Source organism: Podarcis muralis, chromosome 14, assembly GCF_964188315.1.
Source record: "Podarcis muralis chromosome 14, rPodMur119.hap1.1, whole genome shotgun sequence".
In the NCBI taxonomy this organism is placed as follows: Eukaryota; Metazoa; Chordata; class Lepidosauria; order Squamata; family Lacertidae; genus Podarcis; species Podarcis muralis.
The window spans coordinates 17515436-17531957 of NC_135668.1; the positions used below are offsets into that span (position 1 = coordinate 17515436).

Here is a 16522-nt window from a genome sequence, read left to right on the forward strand (position 1 = left end):
TCTGATTTGATCCCTGAATGTCCTGCTTTTCCTTAGGATGTCCCTATTTTCATCGGAGAAATGCTGGAGGGTATGATATTTCTGTCAGCTTTATAAATGAAAGAGAGAGATATTGAACTATGACATCTTACTGTTATAATGTTAATTTGTGCTACTATACTATAATATGACTATCATAGAATTGTAGAGTTCAAAGGGACCCCAGATCCTATAGTATTATAGTTTTCTAGCACGATACCTCCCTCTCATCATTATTATTTTTAAATGTGCAGCAGAAAACTGCCATCTTGCCCCAAAATGGCAACTAGACTTTGTGTTTTGGCGACTGTAACCTTGCTTCAAGGAGCTATTTGGTGCCTAGCTTATATATCCAAGTTTCTAACAATGGGTGTGGGAGTTGGACTTTCTGTGATCTGAGAAAAGGATGAAAGATCTGCAGAGAAAATGGCGGTTCCCTCCCTGCGAGAAGCGAAGTTACAGGGAACCAGGCAGAGGGCCTTCTCGGTAGTGGCGCCCGCCATGTGGAACGCCCTCCCACCAGATGTCAAAGAAATAAACAACTATCTGACATTTAGAAGACATCTGAAGGCAGCCCTGTTTAGGGAAGTTTTTAATGACTGATGTTTTAATGTATTTTTAATCTTTTGTTGGAAGCCCCCCAGAGTGGCTGGGGAAACCCAGCCAGATGAGCAGGGTAGAAAAATAATAATAATAATAATAATAATAATAATAAAATAATAATAAAATAAAATAAAAATACAGGATGCCAATGACTGGATGATGTTGTTATGTGGCCGTCCCATAAAAAGGGTGTGAGGAAAGCAAAGCAACCCAGCACTAAATGTAGCCTGCTTAAATAGCTGCCTTTCCCCAGGAATGGCCTCAAGGCAGTAGCTGTTTTTCAAGTTAAAGGCAAGTTGCCTCAAAATACAAGATAAAATTGGCTCCTGCACCTCTCAGGTGGGCACAGTGTCTGATGGTCGCCACCCGCATCCCTAGTCATGTTCTATAATTTCAGTGGAACTGGCTCCAGGGCTGCACATTGACCAACATGTCCGCTTTCAGTTGATTTTTTTTACTCCATACCGCTTGTAATTTATCTCATCAGAGTCAACTCTGGTGTAACTCTGTACAGCTTGAAGATCTGAAGCTTGTTTGCCGAGCTAAGAATAATAGAATAGCCCTGCTGGATCAAGCCAATGCCCACCAAGTCCAGCACCATGTTCTCACATTGGCCAACCAGATGCCTATGAGAACATAGCTATCATGGCTCTCATTTCCATATTCAGCAGCCGTGTAAGAACGGGATCTTAGAATCACTTCCTGTTCTAGACAATGACCCTTTGCTCGTTGTATTAGGAGAGAACGGCTATATTCATTTGATTTGTATTTTTTAATGCAACACATATGTTCCGCACGGGCTAAACAAAGCCTTGTTTTGTGATGGCCTTTGGTCACAAACAAATACATCTGATTCATTGGCTGATAGTATTATAAATTTTGGAAGAGCCCAAGAGGAACCAGACTGCATGTAGATTGAAAGGTTGTCAGCATGGAATGCAGAGCTGGAGATGATCTCAGAATGATTTGCAGTGGAGCTGCCGAGCCGAGTAACCCCACAACACTGGCTTCTGAACTTTCCTTTTAACTAAGGCTATGCAGCAAGAAAATGATTTTCTATGCTCAGGGATAACCTGGTGACCCCTTAATCTGGAAATAAAACCCTGTTGTATCTGCTGGCTTCTGTTGCTGAGTACTGTCAATCCAACCGCTAAACTTCTGGGAGGTGCTTGCAAAATTTCACTTCCGTGTTTGGGAAAGATTGCTCTCAGAATTGTACTTAACAGCTTTAGTAAAGCCCAAAGTTTATGTACACTTCATTATATACACTGGATGTGCCCTCCAGATGTTTTGGATCATAGCTTCCATCATCCCTGATCATCAGCTTGTGCTCGCTGGGGAGGATGGGTATTGTAGTCCACAGCATCTGGAAGACTCTATATTGGCTATGCCATCATAATCCCATTTATCTCTGTGGGCATAGGTGTGTCTGTCCTGGGTTGTGAGCATTCCCTGTATGCCGACTGGGGGACTAAAGGCATATTCCATGCACAGTTGAGCTCTTTGTTGACTGTACATCCTTGCCTCTGCCCTTGAAATGAATGACCCCAGTGTGAACTGGATTTTACCTTAGTAGGTCTGAAGAGAAATGTTGCTAAATCCCTGTGAAGTTAGGCTGAAAAACAGTGACTGGGCCAAAGTCACCCAGTGATCACCATGGCCAAGTGGGGAATTTGAACCCTGGTCCCCCCAGGTCTTAGTCTGGCACTCTAACCACTACACCACACTGTATGTTGATGAGAAATTTTGAATTCTATGAGTGTATGTTGAGTTTAAGCCACAATGGTCTGCTGGGATCGGAATAAGCCCATCCTCCCAAGTCAAGATGTGCTCACCCTGCTTCTTCCTCCCTGGCAGGGGTGATAAACCTCCGGATATTCTTGGACCCCAACTCCTGGACCTCATCCTTAACAAGAGGGCCCCAGGTCCCCCACTCTACGGCATAAAAGTTGACTGCTCAGCTGAGTGCTTGAACTAAATAATTCCCCCCCCCCTTCCAGTAGCACCTTAGAAACCAACTAAGTTTGTTATTGGTATGAGCCAATAACAAACTTAGTTGGTTTCTAAGGTGCTACTGGAAGGAATTTTTTGTTTGTTTCGACTTTGGCAGACCAACAGGGCTACCTACCTGTGCTTGAACTAAGATACTAGACATTGAATAGATAGCAATGGGCTAATGAAAGCATCTCCCAGTAGGCTTGATGGATGGATACTGGCTACAGATTCAGGCTCCCAAGAGTCATTTCCAACTCATCATCCCAAGCTGCATGAAACTGAAATTTGTGTGTATGCATGTAATAAAATCCAGCCCCTATTGAGGATGCCATTTCTTGCAAGGTCAAAGAATTTGTCCATGCAGTCTGGTACTGTCTACTCTAACCGGCAGAAACTCTCCATGAATTCGGGCAGAAATAGGTCTTTCTCATCACTTGAAAGCTGATTTTTTAAGCTGGAGATAACAGGGACTGAACCTGGGACATTTGGGCATGTGATCTACAATAGAGCTAATATATAGAAAGATGTAATGAATGAGATTTCCTGATAATATTGCTGGAGATAACAGGAAGATGGTCTCAAGAAGAAAGATCTGGGCGTCTTCCAAGAAGGGGATGCCCCTCTCTCTTTAAATGGTTGTTTCTCTAAATTTTTTGTAACACTCATGCACTATTTATAAAAAGTGTTTATAAATAGACAGATGATGCTCCTATTTTAAGGAGAATAGTGTACCATCAGTTTTGATTCTTCATTTAATGCTGGGTGGTGGTGAATCTACAGCACAGATCAGGCCCACGAAGCCCTCTCCTCATCTTAGCACTGGGCTGGATTTATCATAGAACCATAGAATTGGAAGGGATCCCAAGGGTCTTTGAGTCCAACCCCTCTGCAACGCAGGAATCTCAACGCATAGTCACCCATCCAATTTGGAACCAGACCAGACCCTGCTTAGTTTTGCAAACATGCTAGCAGTTTTATTGTGGCCCCACCAGGAAATGGGGTTCCTCCCCTCCCAGAGCAGCAGGAGGCAGTAACTGCCCTCTCCATCACAGTGCTGAACTGAGAGGTTTACCTATCCCTAGTGCTGTGATGGGAGGAACCAGCTCATTGCAACTCTGGGCTGAGTGAAGAGGGAATCACCCTGTTGCAGCACTGGGCCGAGAAGAGAGGTTTAAAGCACTCCTCCACATCCAGCTTTTGAACTGCTAGGTTGGCAGGAGCAGGGACCGAACAACGGGAGCTCACGCCGTTGCGGGGATTTGAACCGTCAACCTTCTGATCAGCAAGTCCTAGGCTCTGTGGTTTAACCCACAGCGCCACCTGCGTCCTTTACCTTTACCTTACCACATCCAGCACTATGTGTGCATGGTGTGAGAGTGTGTATCCTGTGAGTTTGTGTGTGCTTTCACGTGTGGCACACACGTATATGTGTAGTGATCCAGTACATGCATGTGAGGGCATGAAGCGGTCATTTGCACCATGAGAACAGCCTTTGGACAGTTTGAATGTGGCTCTGAGCAGTGGCATGTGGTCAGTGGACTTGGGGGACTAGGCCAGCCCCCTAAATGTTCCTGGTAAGTATTAAAGCCTAGTGCCTTCTTTCTAAAACCTGGGAAGCTTCTGTCCAGCTTAGGGAGGGAGGCACGATGCTCTTGCATGCAACATCACCCCCGTCCCACTTGCAAGCTGGCATCTCTGGTCCTAATTGTTCCCCTGCGAAAAATTTCACTGCACGCCACTGGCTCTGAGGCTGAAAAAGGTTAGTCAACCCTTTCCACTGGTGGCTTCTGGGGGGCATTAACCACAACTGGGATAGTGCCCCCTGCTGGACTCCACAGGCAGAACCAAGCAGACTTCCTTATGCAAGGGAAACTGCCCCCCCCCCTAGGTTCCCAGAAACTGAGAGCTGATATGTTGTGCCTGTGCCCAGAGGAACTTTGGGAGAAGGGAAGGTATGGGGGAAATAGAAAAGTATCCCAAATATATGGGCTCCCTGTAGTTGCAGGTTTTTGTATGCGGGTAGAATACATGCTTGTCTTCATCGATAGCACAGTGACCCCATGAAGGTGAACTCTGTATTCTGAATAGGCAGCCATGGTTTGTATTCTCTCACAAATAGGGACTAAGCAGGTACACCTTTCAGCTGTCTCTGCTATGGTTGCCAACTGACCAGGAAACAAACAACACACAAGGCTGCCCTTGTAACCTCAGCACCATCAGCTCCGAAGCATGGAGGTTGAGCGGCTGCAAATGGCACAGCTACAGGGCCCGGCGGAAAAGTTGGCAACCCCCCTTTGCTGCTTTCATGAGAGAAGCAAACCTGAAATGCCTAATGAAAAACCCAACTTGGAAGAAGAAAATGATTGCAGGGCCTAGTTATGAGGGGAAGGGAAGCGGGAGAAGAGGGAGGCTGAATAAACCGGCACAAAGACCCACTCCCTGATTCCGCCCCCTCCCCAAATCAAACCATGCCCCTCGCAGTCTTCTAAACAGGGAGGCGTTACAAAAGGCAAAGAGGGCATCCAGGCCTGCTCTGCACCCCCTCGCAGTTCAAGCACTGCCAGGATCCTGCCCTCTGCCTGCACACCTGATCCATTGCTCTGTACCTGGGTCTGGCAGGTACATTTCGGAGCTTTAGGCCCCAGTGGCAAGCAATCATTTCCTGGGCCATTTGCACCACTTCGATCCTCAAGGTTCTGAGACTCAGGATGCGACCCCCCCCCCCCGCACTCCTTTCTGCCTCTTTACCAACAATATGATTTATTGGAAAACCACCTTTCTCTTTCGCTGGCCCCCCCACCCCCTTTCTGGCGCCTGCAAAGGAGCAAGGGGGCGGGGTGATGGTGGCTGCTTTGAGTAGTGAGTTTGGGGTGGCGGGAAGAAGAAGGGACAGCGAGAGGCAGTCGAATAAACCAGCATCATTGTCATGCACAGGCTGCCTTGCCCCCCCCCTCAATAACAATACTTCAGGTACGGCCGCCTTCTCGTCCACCTCCCCCCGCCCTCCCCCGATTCCGTTTCTGCTGCCAAAGGGGGTGGGCAGGGTGTTGTTGTCTGATCAAAATGAAGCTCGGAGAATAATGAAAGGGGGCGAGGATCCGGAGATGGAGATGGAGAAATCTTGGGGTTGTCGTGCGCCCCCCGCCCCCCCCAATCGCATCCTCCCACCGATTATCCCATTGTGGAGCATGGAAGGATGGAGGTTCTGGGGGGGGAGGTGGGGCTCTGTGTGTGTGTGTTCCCCCCTCCCTCTCCGCAAATGCAATGGCTCCATCACGCCCCTGGAGAAGGAAGAGAAAGGAGAAGCAGCGGCGGTGGCGGCGGCCAACCTTTGCGGCACCGGGGTGGGGGGAGAGAAAAGAAGGGGATGCGCGGGGGAGGCTTGGCCCTGGGGGTGAGTGGGGGGCTAAGATTAGGGTCCTCGGCCACCTCTCCCTCCCCCGCACACACCCCTCGGTTAAACGCCCCCCCCCCCCACCTCCACGCCCGCCATCCCTGCGTACTCACCCTGGCCGGCCAGTGCGGGTAGCCTTTCATTTTGGCGAAGACCAGATCTCCAGCTTTGTATTCGCGGGGCCTCGGACGAGCCATCGGGTCCTGCCCTGCCCTCCTGCCCGTCGCCAACTCCGAAGCAACCCCCAGCCCCGCTCCCAGGCCTTCCCGGAGCTGCGCGGCCCCCCCTTGACCCTCCACAAACTCGGGGAGAGGGGAGGAGGGGGGTGGGGAAGAGGCGCTCGGCTCCCCCTTCCTGACAACAACAACAATACGATCGGTAATAATAATAAGGAGGGTGGCGGTGATGGGGACACGACGGCTGCTGCGCGCCGATCGAGCGAAGGAGGCTTCCGGAGAGCGAAGGATCGGCCCCGGGCAGAGGAGAAGCGGCGGCTGGAGGAGGCGGTGGAGGAGCAGGAGAAGGAGGAGAGGGGGGCTGGGGTGTGTGTGCGTGTGCGTGTGTGTGTGTGCAAAAGGGGGGAGGGGAGGCCCTGGACTCGGCACCCCCAGCCCCCAAGAATCGAGGGATCCAGCAGCTTTGCGGGGCTCCTCCGCTAGGAAAAGCTGGCGGGGGCTGGGCAGGAGTGCTGGGGGGGGGGGCGCCACAGGGGGGGAGGCGGAGATCCCCTCCCCCAAGCCCTGGCTTGGGAACAATGTGGCCAGGAAGGAAGGGCGCAATGTAGCCGCCGCCGAGCTGCCTACATTGCGCTTCCCATCCCGATCGCTCGCCGGTGCAGCAGAGAGAGAAAAATATGGACCCTTCTGCAAAATTATTCCTCGGGCAGCGACCGAAAACACGATTTTTCTCCCCTCCTTCCTTTCTCTAATGGCTCGCTCGCCCGCTCGCCGCCTTCTCTCCCTTCCTGTTATTTTCTAGGTACACGGATCGTTTTCTATGAAAACAAGAAACGGCGCACGGAAGGAGGAGGTTTGTAGCTCGCACAGAGAAAAAGAGACACACAAACACACAGAGAGAGAAATGGGCGGGAGAGCCTTTTATTTCTTTGGACGTTGCAGAAAGAGATGAATAAACGGGATCTTGGTCGAATCCTTCCGTTTTATAGGAAGCGTTCTTGCTGTTGTTTGCAGACCGGACTGAGGTGCCTCCGTTTCATGCCTAGGTACACAAAGAAACAAACCAGGGCTCTGGAGGCGCAGAACAAACAGACTGAAGCCTGCCTGAATATTGGCAGGGAATTGGTCATTGTCTCCTTCCAAAATGGGAGAATTTGCACGCGTGATCAGTGGCAGGCCGCACACGGAATTCGTGATTATTTCCTACAGCCATAAAAAAATTGCTCCTTGTGGAACTGAGGATGCAGGAGAAGAAGTCAATGAAACACACAACAAACACACCAGACAGGGTTTTGTTTGGTTGTGTTTTGTTTTTAGGCCTGGACAGGGTTTTGTCCCTCCTGCTCAGCTGCTGAACAAGAGTGATGCAAAAAAGGAAAAAGAGAAAGTATTGGGCAGAGTTCTCCTAGATGGAGAAAGTTGATAAAAAGTCACACAGACACCCTACCAGCAAAAAGATGTTGGTCACACTTTTCTCCACAATTGTGGGTACTTGCGCACCATACACTGAAAGCGCGTCTTCCACTCCCTCACTTTAACAGTCACGGCTTCCCCTGAAAAATCCTGGGAACTCTAGTTCAGGGTGCTGGGAGTTGTAGCTCCGCAAAAGGTTCATTACTGTTCCCAGGATTCTGGAAGCAGCTGCTGGGACCACATAACACCTGTCCTGAAGGATCTGCACTGGCTCCCAGTACATTTCCAAGTACAATTCAAAGTGTTGGTGCTGTATGGAGGCAAAATGGCCAAAGTATTGTGAAATTTTGGAACAGGAAGGTGACAAGCTGAAATTGCAGAGTTATGAGAAGCTTAAAGGGAAGGTGCGAGACTGGTTACATTATTTTCAAATAAGAGGTTTGTAATCAAGACAAAAAATTTAGTTTTCAGGTGGAAAAAATCAAAGTTGGAAACAGAATTGTTAGAACCCAATGCTAAGATATTATCAAGAATGTATAATTTGCTGTTGAAATGGAGTACTGAGGAAGAAACGGTAAAATCTGCTATGATTAAATGGGCACAAGATATAGGACACAATATCATGTTTGCTGACTGGGAGCAGTTGTGGACCACTGGGATTAAATTTACGGCATGTAATGCCCTAAGAGAGAATATTATGAAAATGATGTATAGGTGGTACATGACCCCAGTCAAGCTTGCAAAAATATACCACTTGCCCGATAATAAATGTTGGAAATGTAAAGAAATTGAAGGCACATTCTTTCACCTTTGGTGGACGTGCCCGAGGATTAAGGCTTTCTGGGAGATGATTTATAATGAAATGAAAAAGGTACTTAAATACACCTTTGTGAAGAAACCAGAGGCCTTTCTCCTGGGCATAGTTGGCCAATTGGTGCCAAAGAAGGATAGAACTTTCTTTATGTATGCTACAGCAGCAGCAAGAATACTCATCGCAAACCATTGGAAGACACAAGAATTACCCACCTTGGAAGAATGGCAGATGCAAGTAATTGATTATATGGAAATGGCTGAGATGACTGGCAGAATCCGAGATCAGGGAGAAGAGTTGGTGGAAGAAGATTGGAGGAAATTTAAAATTTATTTACAGAAGTACTGTAAAATGTATGAATGCTGATGACATTGAAATAAAATGAAGGGGTTCTAGTAACAAGAGATAAAAATTTGAAACTATAAATTTGGGAGGTAAAATATATAAGGACAAAGTAGTAGGATACGAATTTGCTGAACTAACTGTTAAAAAGGGATACAAAAAAGGGAGGCGTGAGGAAGTCAGGAAAATAAGTTAATCAAAGATGAACAATTAGAAAAGAGTGATTTGTGTTTTTTCCTATTTTGTTTTTGTGTGTTGATTGATTTTTCTTTTTCCCTTGTTAGGTTAAATGTTTGTATTTTATGTATTGTGAAAGCTTGTATTGTTGTGTTTTATATTTTTCCTTTGTTTTTACTGTTCTATGTTTGGTTGTTTCCTTTTTACTGTTAAACTTAATAAAATATTATTATAAAAAACAACAACAAAGTGTTGGTGCTGACCTTTGAAGCCTTCAACGGCCTCGGTCCTGTATACCTGAAGGAGCATCTCCACCCCTGTCATTCAGCCCGGACACCAAGGTCCAGCTCCGAGCGCCTTCTGGCGGTTCCCTCACTGTGAGAAGTGAAATTACAGTCCCATCAGATGTCAAGGAGATAAAGAACTACGCAACTTTTAGAAGCCACCTGAAGGCAGCCCTGTATAGGGAAGTTTTTAATGTTGATGTTTTATTATGCTTTAATATATGTTGGAAACTCCCCATAGTGGCTGGGGCAACCTAGTCAGCTGGGCAGGGTAATAATAATAATAATAATAATGGCTTTTTTCAGTTCCGGCACCTCTCAGGTGGGTTCCTGCACTTCTCCAGTGCCTTTCTAAGAGAACAAAGGAGGTACCATATTTTTTGCTCTATAAGACTCACTTTTTCCCTCCTAAAAAGTAAGGGGAAATGTGTGTGCATCTTATGGAGCAAATGCAGGCTGCGCAGCTATCCCAGAAGCCAGAACAGAGGAGGGATTGCTGCTTTCACTGCTCAGTGATCCCTCTTGCTGTTCTGGCTTCTGAGATTCAGAATATTTTTTTTCTTGTTTTCCTCCTCCAAAAACTAGGTGCGTCTTGTAGTCTGGTGCGTCTTATAGAGCGAAAAATACAGGGAGTTCCGGCACCTCTTTTTCTAGAAAAATAGCACTAATAATAATAATAATACAAAAGTCATGTGCTTTAAGGCTCCATCTGCACTATATGTTAAAAGCAGTATCATACCACTTTCATGGCTTCCAGCAAATAATCCTGGGAAATGTAGTTTGTTTAAGGGTGCTGAAAGTTGTCAGGAGATCCCTATTCCTCTCCCAGAGCTACAGTTCCCAGAAAGGGGGGTAAGAATCCTTCTTTACTGGAAACTCTGATAACTGTAGCTTTTGGATGGAAAATAGTTCTCCTAACCACACTCCGTTCCCCCTAACAAACTACTGTTCCCATAATCCTCTGGGGGGAAGCCATTACTGTTAAAATGCTGTGTGCAAGGATAAACATGCAGCCAATGAGGGTTCAGAGGTGTTTTTCTAAGCATGTTGCAATACTAGGCAAGAAAGTCTCTCTTCTTTCAACCCTTTGGCATGAAGTGGCCTTGTGATTATCTTTCATGCTCTCAGACTTGCAATCCCGGACGTTTTCCCTATTAAAACGTTTTATCAGACAACCAGTCATTTCTTAAAAGCATATGCAAAATATGAAGGATTTCAAGACTAATTAATCAATTAATTGCATTTCTATCCCTCGTTCCCTTCAAGGCTCTCAAGGCAGAGCAGACTTGAGAGCAGCAGAGAAAGTGAGAAAGGCGAGGAAATCTAGACAAGTGCAATTTCTTTCCCTAGTATTAATTTGCAAGGCCCTCAACAGCTCGGGGCTTCAGGATACTTTAAGGACAAATAAAATAAAATAAAGGATATGCAAATCCCAGCCTCGAAAAGTGGACTTTGATACAGAAGAGGGCATCCTCCAGATCTCGGATTATAGATTATTTACTATTCTTTAATTATTTATTGCATTTATTATATTTATTTTTTTATAAATATTATTTATTATATTTATAAATATATAATATATATAATATAATAATTATAATATTATATATATATGTGTGTGTATATATATATAATAAATATTAATATAATATCAATATAAATAAAATTTATTGCATAAATTGTATTTATTGCATTTTGTTGTTGTTGTTGTTTAGTCGTTTAGTCGTGTCCAACTCTTCGTGACCCCATGGGCCAGAGCACGCCAGGCACCTCTGTCCTCCACTACCTCCTGCAGTTTGGTCAAACTCATGCTGGTAACCTCGAAAACACTATCCAACCATCTCGTCCTCTGTCACCCCCTTCTCCTTGTGTCCTCCATCTTTCCCAGCATCAGTGTCTTCTCCAGGGAGTCTTCTCTTCTCATGAGGTGGCCAAAGTACTGGAGCCTCAGCTTCAGGATCTGTCCTTCCAGTGAGCACTCAGGGCTGATTTCCTTAAGAATGGATGCATTTGATCTTCTTGCAGTCCATGGGACTCTCAAGAGTCTCCTCCAGCACCATAATTCAAAAGCATCAATTCTTCGGCGATCAGCCTTCTTTATGGTCCAGCTCTCACTTCCATACATCACTACTGGGAAAACCATGGCTTTAACTATACAGACCTTTACCATATATCTAAGGTGGTCCATGTAGTCCCCTCTCTCAATTAATCCCCACAACAACCCTGAGAGGCACTGGTTGGTCCAAGGCCACTCAGTGGTCGAGTGGCGATTTGAACCCTGATGCCCTAGTCTGATACTCTAACCCAGTGATGGCCAAACTTGGCCCTCCAGCTGTTTTTGGACTACAACTCCCATTATTCCTCGCTAACAGCACCAGTGGTCAGGGATGATGGAAACTGTAGTCCCAAAACAGCTGGAGGGCCAAGTTTGGCCATCACTGCTCTAACCACTGCACCACACTGCCTCTCTGTAATTAATCTAAGAGTGATATTTACTTCATGTGGACCCCTTGAAATTGATGGACCTAACTTGGTCGTGTTCATTAATGCCAGTGGATCTGCTCTGAGTAAAACTTAGCTGAATGCCACTCAGATCTTGCCTGCACCTCTGAGTGGATTTAACAATGTAATCAGCAAAAGTTACTACTCCTTGTCTTAATGGTTTATTTTTCATCTCGTTCTAGTCGCATACAACAACAAAAATGGCACTAAAAACTAAACAGGTGTACACCGCCATAATTCAGAACCGGCATACCAAATTTTGGGACTTGGCAATCATAGAGAAACTAGGGTTGGATCTAGACACATTAAAAAAAAAATGTTTCTGGAAAACGTGCTGTAAACTTCATCATGGAATATTGTGTTGGCGAAAGATGGAACTCGACAGCGCCATCTGGTGTCACAGTCTTATAACGCATTTAGAACGCCTTTTCTTTACTAATGTAGCTGAATGCTCAGGCGCCACCTTAAGGGACTAACATCTTGGTGGCTGAACAATCACTCTCTCTTCCGAGGGAATTCTGGGAAATGGAGCTTTGTGATGGGAATGAGGGTCTCCTAACAACTCTCAGCACCCTTAACAAACTACAATACCCAGAATTTTTTGGGGGAGGGATCAGCCAGGACTTCTTAAAGTGGTATGATACTGCTTTAAGTGTATAGTGCAGATGTGGCGCAGGATGTGGCTAAGCTATCCATGTTTGGGAATAGTCATCGCTGCCATATCAGCCAAAGCTAACAAAAGGCACACCTATCTACTGAAGCCGTCTGGGGTGCCGTATAAGAGGCACCCTATAACTTGGATAAGGAAGAAGCTATCAGGTTTCCTATTTGGTCCTCTCTCGTGCTGGACCTTATTAAATGCTATTTCAAAAGGCATTTTGATGGATGCACCACTGGGCATATGACAGAAATCTAGAATTTATGAAAGAAAATCATGGCAGGGAAGAAGTCATCAATCTACCTCAGATTTTTCGGTCCCTTCCTGTCAGCTCTCCCAGCATTTCTCTGTGGCTTCTGGTGTGGCATGTTATGAATATTTTGCCATGGGAGGAAAGCCATAAGCATAGACTTGAAATATGTCGAAATAAGATTTATGGTTGCTTAATTATGCTACTTTAAGTGTGGGGATTGTCTATTACTTATTATTAGCAGTTGTAGTGATTGTGGTAATTAATAATAATAATAATAATAATAATAATAATAATAATAATAATAAATTTATTTGTACCCCACCCATCTGGCTGGGTTTCTCCAGCCACTCTGGGCGGTTTCCAACAAAGATTTAAAATACATTGAAATTGTTGTTGTTTAGTCGTGTCCGACTCTTCGTGACCCCATGGACCAGAGTACGCCAGGCACCTCTGTCCTCCACTACCTCCCGCAGTTTGGTCAAACTCATGCTGGTAACCTCAAAAACACTATCCAATCATCTCGTCCTCTGTCGCCCCCTTCTCCTTGTGCCCTCCATCTTTCCCAGCATCAGTGTCTTCTCCAGGGAGTCTTCTCTTCTCATGAGGTGGCCAAAGTACTGGAGCCTCAGCTTCATGATCTGTCCTTCCAGTGAGCACTCAGGGCTGATTTCCTTAAGAATGGATGCGTTTGATCTTCTTGCAGTCCAAGGGACTCTCAAGAGTCTTCTCCAGCACCATAATTCAAAAGCATCAATTCTTCGGCGATCAGCCTTCTTTATGGTCCAGCTCTCACTTCCATACATCACTACTGGGAAAACCATGGCTTTAACTATACGGATCTTTGTTGGCAAGGTGACGTCTCTACTTCTCAAGATGCTGCCTAGATACATTGAAATATCACACATTAAAAACTTTCCTAAACAGGGCTGCCTTCAGATGTCTTCTAAATGTCAGGTAGTTGTTTATGTCTTTGACATCTGATGGGAGGGCGTTCCACAGGGCGGGCGCCACAACCAAGAAGGCCCTCTGCCTGGTTTCCTGTAGCTTTGCTTCTCGCAGCGAGGGAACCGCCAGAAGGCCCTCAGCGCTGGACCTCAGTGTCCGGGCAGAACAATAGGGGTGGAGACGCTACTTCAAGTATACTGGGCCAAGGTCATTTAGGGCTTTAAAGGTCAGCATCAACACTTTGAATTGTGCTCGGAAACGTACTGGGAGCCAATGTAGGTCTTTCAGGACCTGCGTTATGTGGTCTCGGCGGCCGCTCCCAGTCACCAGTCTAGCTGCCGCATTCTGGATTAGTTGTAGTTTCTGGGTCACCTTCAAATGTAGCCCCACGTAGAACGCATTGCAGTAGTCCAACTGGGAGATAACTAGAGCATGCACCACTCTGGCGAGCCTTGTATTATTCATATTGACTTTTTGCTTAGGTGTGTAAACTGCTTTAAGAGAGTTCTGTGGAAATACAAAACAGCAGACAAGAAATAAAATAAGTAAATAAACAAACCTAGAGATGCTGGTTTTCTGTGCAAAGAGATGGAGATAGTAGATGATATTAGCTTCCATTAACACTGCCATCCTGGCACAGGGGGGCTGAAGGGGAAATCTTCTGAAAGGGGTCTCCGTGCAGAACGTTCAGGTTCTAATGGACATTGACTGTCCAGACTGGCTCCAGGTTTGAGGAGCAAAGCATCCATTGTGGGAACATGGATATTGGTGTATTTTTAAATCAGTTAGGCCATTGATTAGGGGCAACTTGTAATCCACACAAAAGGTTTCTAGCCAGTTAACCAATTTATCACCTGAATGTTACAACCCAGTTGATGAGTATCTGAACAATATTTGGGGCTTTGGAAGACAGATCTATGGCATTCTTTGCATGAAAAGAGGTGGCTGAGTTTGTGGGGGGGGGGGCAAACATCATTGTTCCTGTGTTTTGTCCTCAAAGTATGATTGGAAAGGCCATATGTAATTATGCTTTCAGAAGCCTGCTCTGCAGTAAGTCAGAGCAGGACTTTTAGTGTTGCCGCCTCTGTTCTGTGGAATAGTGTTTCTGCTGAGATAAAAGTAAAGTTAAAAGTAAAGGACCCCTGGATGGTTAAGTCCAGTCAAAGGCGACTATGTGTTGTGGCGCTCCTCTTGCTTTCAGGCTGAGGAAGCCAGCATTTGTCCACAGACAGCTTTCCGGGCCATGTGGCCAGCATGACTAAACCGCTTTTGGTGCAATGGAACACTGTGACGGAAACCAGAGTGCACAGAAACACTGTTTGCTTTCCCACCACGGTGGTACCTATTTATCTACTTGCACTGGTGTGCTTTCGAACTGCTAGGTTGACAGGAGCTGGGATAGAGCAACGGAGTGGGGATTCGAACTGCTAACCCAAGAGGCTCAGTGGTTTAGACCACAGCGCCACCCACATCCCCTTCTGTTGAGATACAACAAGCATTCACTATTCACACTTTCCAGAAACAACTGGAAACATTTTTGTTCCAACAGGCCTTTTAAGCTGGATAAATGGGTCTTTACCATGAGTGTCATCTTATTAGGTTTTAGTCTTGTTTGAAATATATTTGTTGCTTTTGTGTTTTTAACTGTTTTAAATTAGCTTATGCGTAAACCACCCAGGGACAGTGATTTAGAAGGTGATAACTCAGTGACGACCACCACCACCATTAATAAGCAGGGATCATGCCCAGAAGCAGCTTTTGTTTTTCGGATTTTTTAAGATAAAAGTGCCAGTACTCAACATGACGTTGTAACAGTAAGTGCCACACTTTTAACATGTTGGGGGCGGGGGGCGGGAAGGTGCTGGTACAGTGGTACCTCGGGTTAAGTACTTAATTCGTTCTGGAGGTCCGTTCTTAACCTGAAACTGTTCTTAACCTGAGGTACCACTTTAGCTAATGGGGCCTCCCGCTGCTGCCATGCCCCCCCACGATTTCTGTTCTCATCCTGAAGCAAAGTTCTTAACCCGAGGTACTTTTTCTGGGTTAGCGGAGTCAGTAACCTGAAGTGTATGTAACCCGAGGTACCACTGTAATGTGTATCTTTGAGTACCTGCAGAAAAAAAACACCAGAAGTCAATCAATTGGTGAAAAAGCACCTAATTTTCCCCAGATCTGTTTAGCATTTTATATAGTGCAACCTGGCTATCTGCCCCATTTATTAATCTTAAAATGTGGGGCACTATTGCTTGGTATTCACAAAGCACATCTTCACCTGTGACTCACTTGTTTATTTCTTTGCTTCTAATTTAATTAAGCAGATAAATCCCAGCCTATCAAAAATGAATAGCGCCAACCTTGCATAACACAGTTTACAGGGCTATCACAACAAAAATAACTCATCTTCACCATTCACCACCGGTTGCATCCAAAGTATCTTGTGCAGCTGAGCTGTATATATACATATACATATACATATACATATACATATACATATACGGTATATACATATACGGTATATACATATATGGTATATACATATACGGTATATACATATACGGTATATACATATATGGTATACACACACATATACATATACATATACATATACATATACATATACATATACATATACATATACTGACTAGTATTGGATATCTGAAAACAAAACAGAAGCATATTCTAGATCCAGCATCCAAGCTGGATGGCAATGGGACATATAATCTGACGGTATCTTTTTTGTTGTTGTTCTTCTCTGCTCAAACTTATCTCAGAATGGGGATTTGCAGCCTCATGGGGATTTGCAGACAAAACAGGTAGGTGATTTGAAATTGCCTTTGCTGACTTGAAAATGAATTCATTTTCATGTTCTGGAGCAAGCTCTGTGAAGACTAAGTATCTGAGTTTCTAGCCTGTTAAGGAAAAGCTGGCTCTAGTTGGTTGGGGTATATTGG

At 45.4% G+C, this 16522-nt stretch overlaps 1 protein-coding gene across 1 annotated transcript in view; it reads right to left on the reverse strand.

Moving 5' to 3' along the window:
- The window catches only part of HDGFL3 (HDGF like 3), a 52692-nt gene extending 45755 nt beyond the window's left edge, over nucleotides 1-6937 (reverse strand). The window contains exon 1 of the mRNA XM_028705879.2: nucleotides 6124-6937. Within this exon, the coding sequence (XP_028561712.1) occupies nucleotides 6124-6207 (84 nt within the window). The 5' untranslated portion in view covers nucleotides 6208-6937. The remainder of the gene's footprint in view (nucleotides 1-6123) is intronic.
- Nucleotides 6938-16522: the final 9585 nt, after the last annotated feature.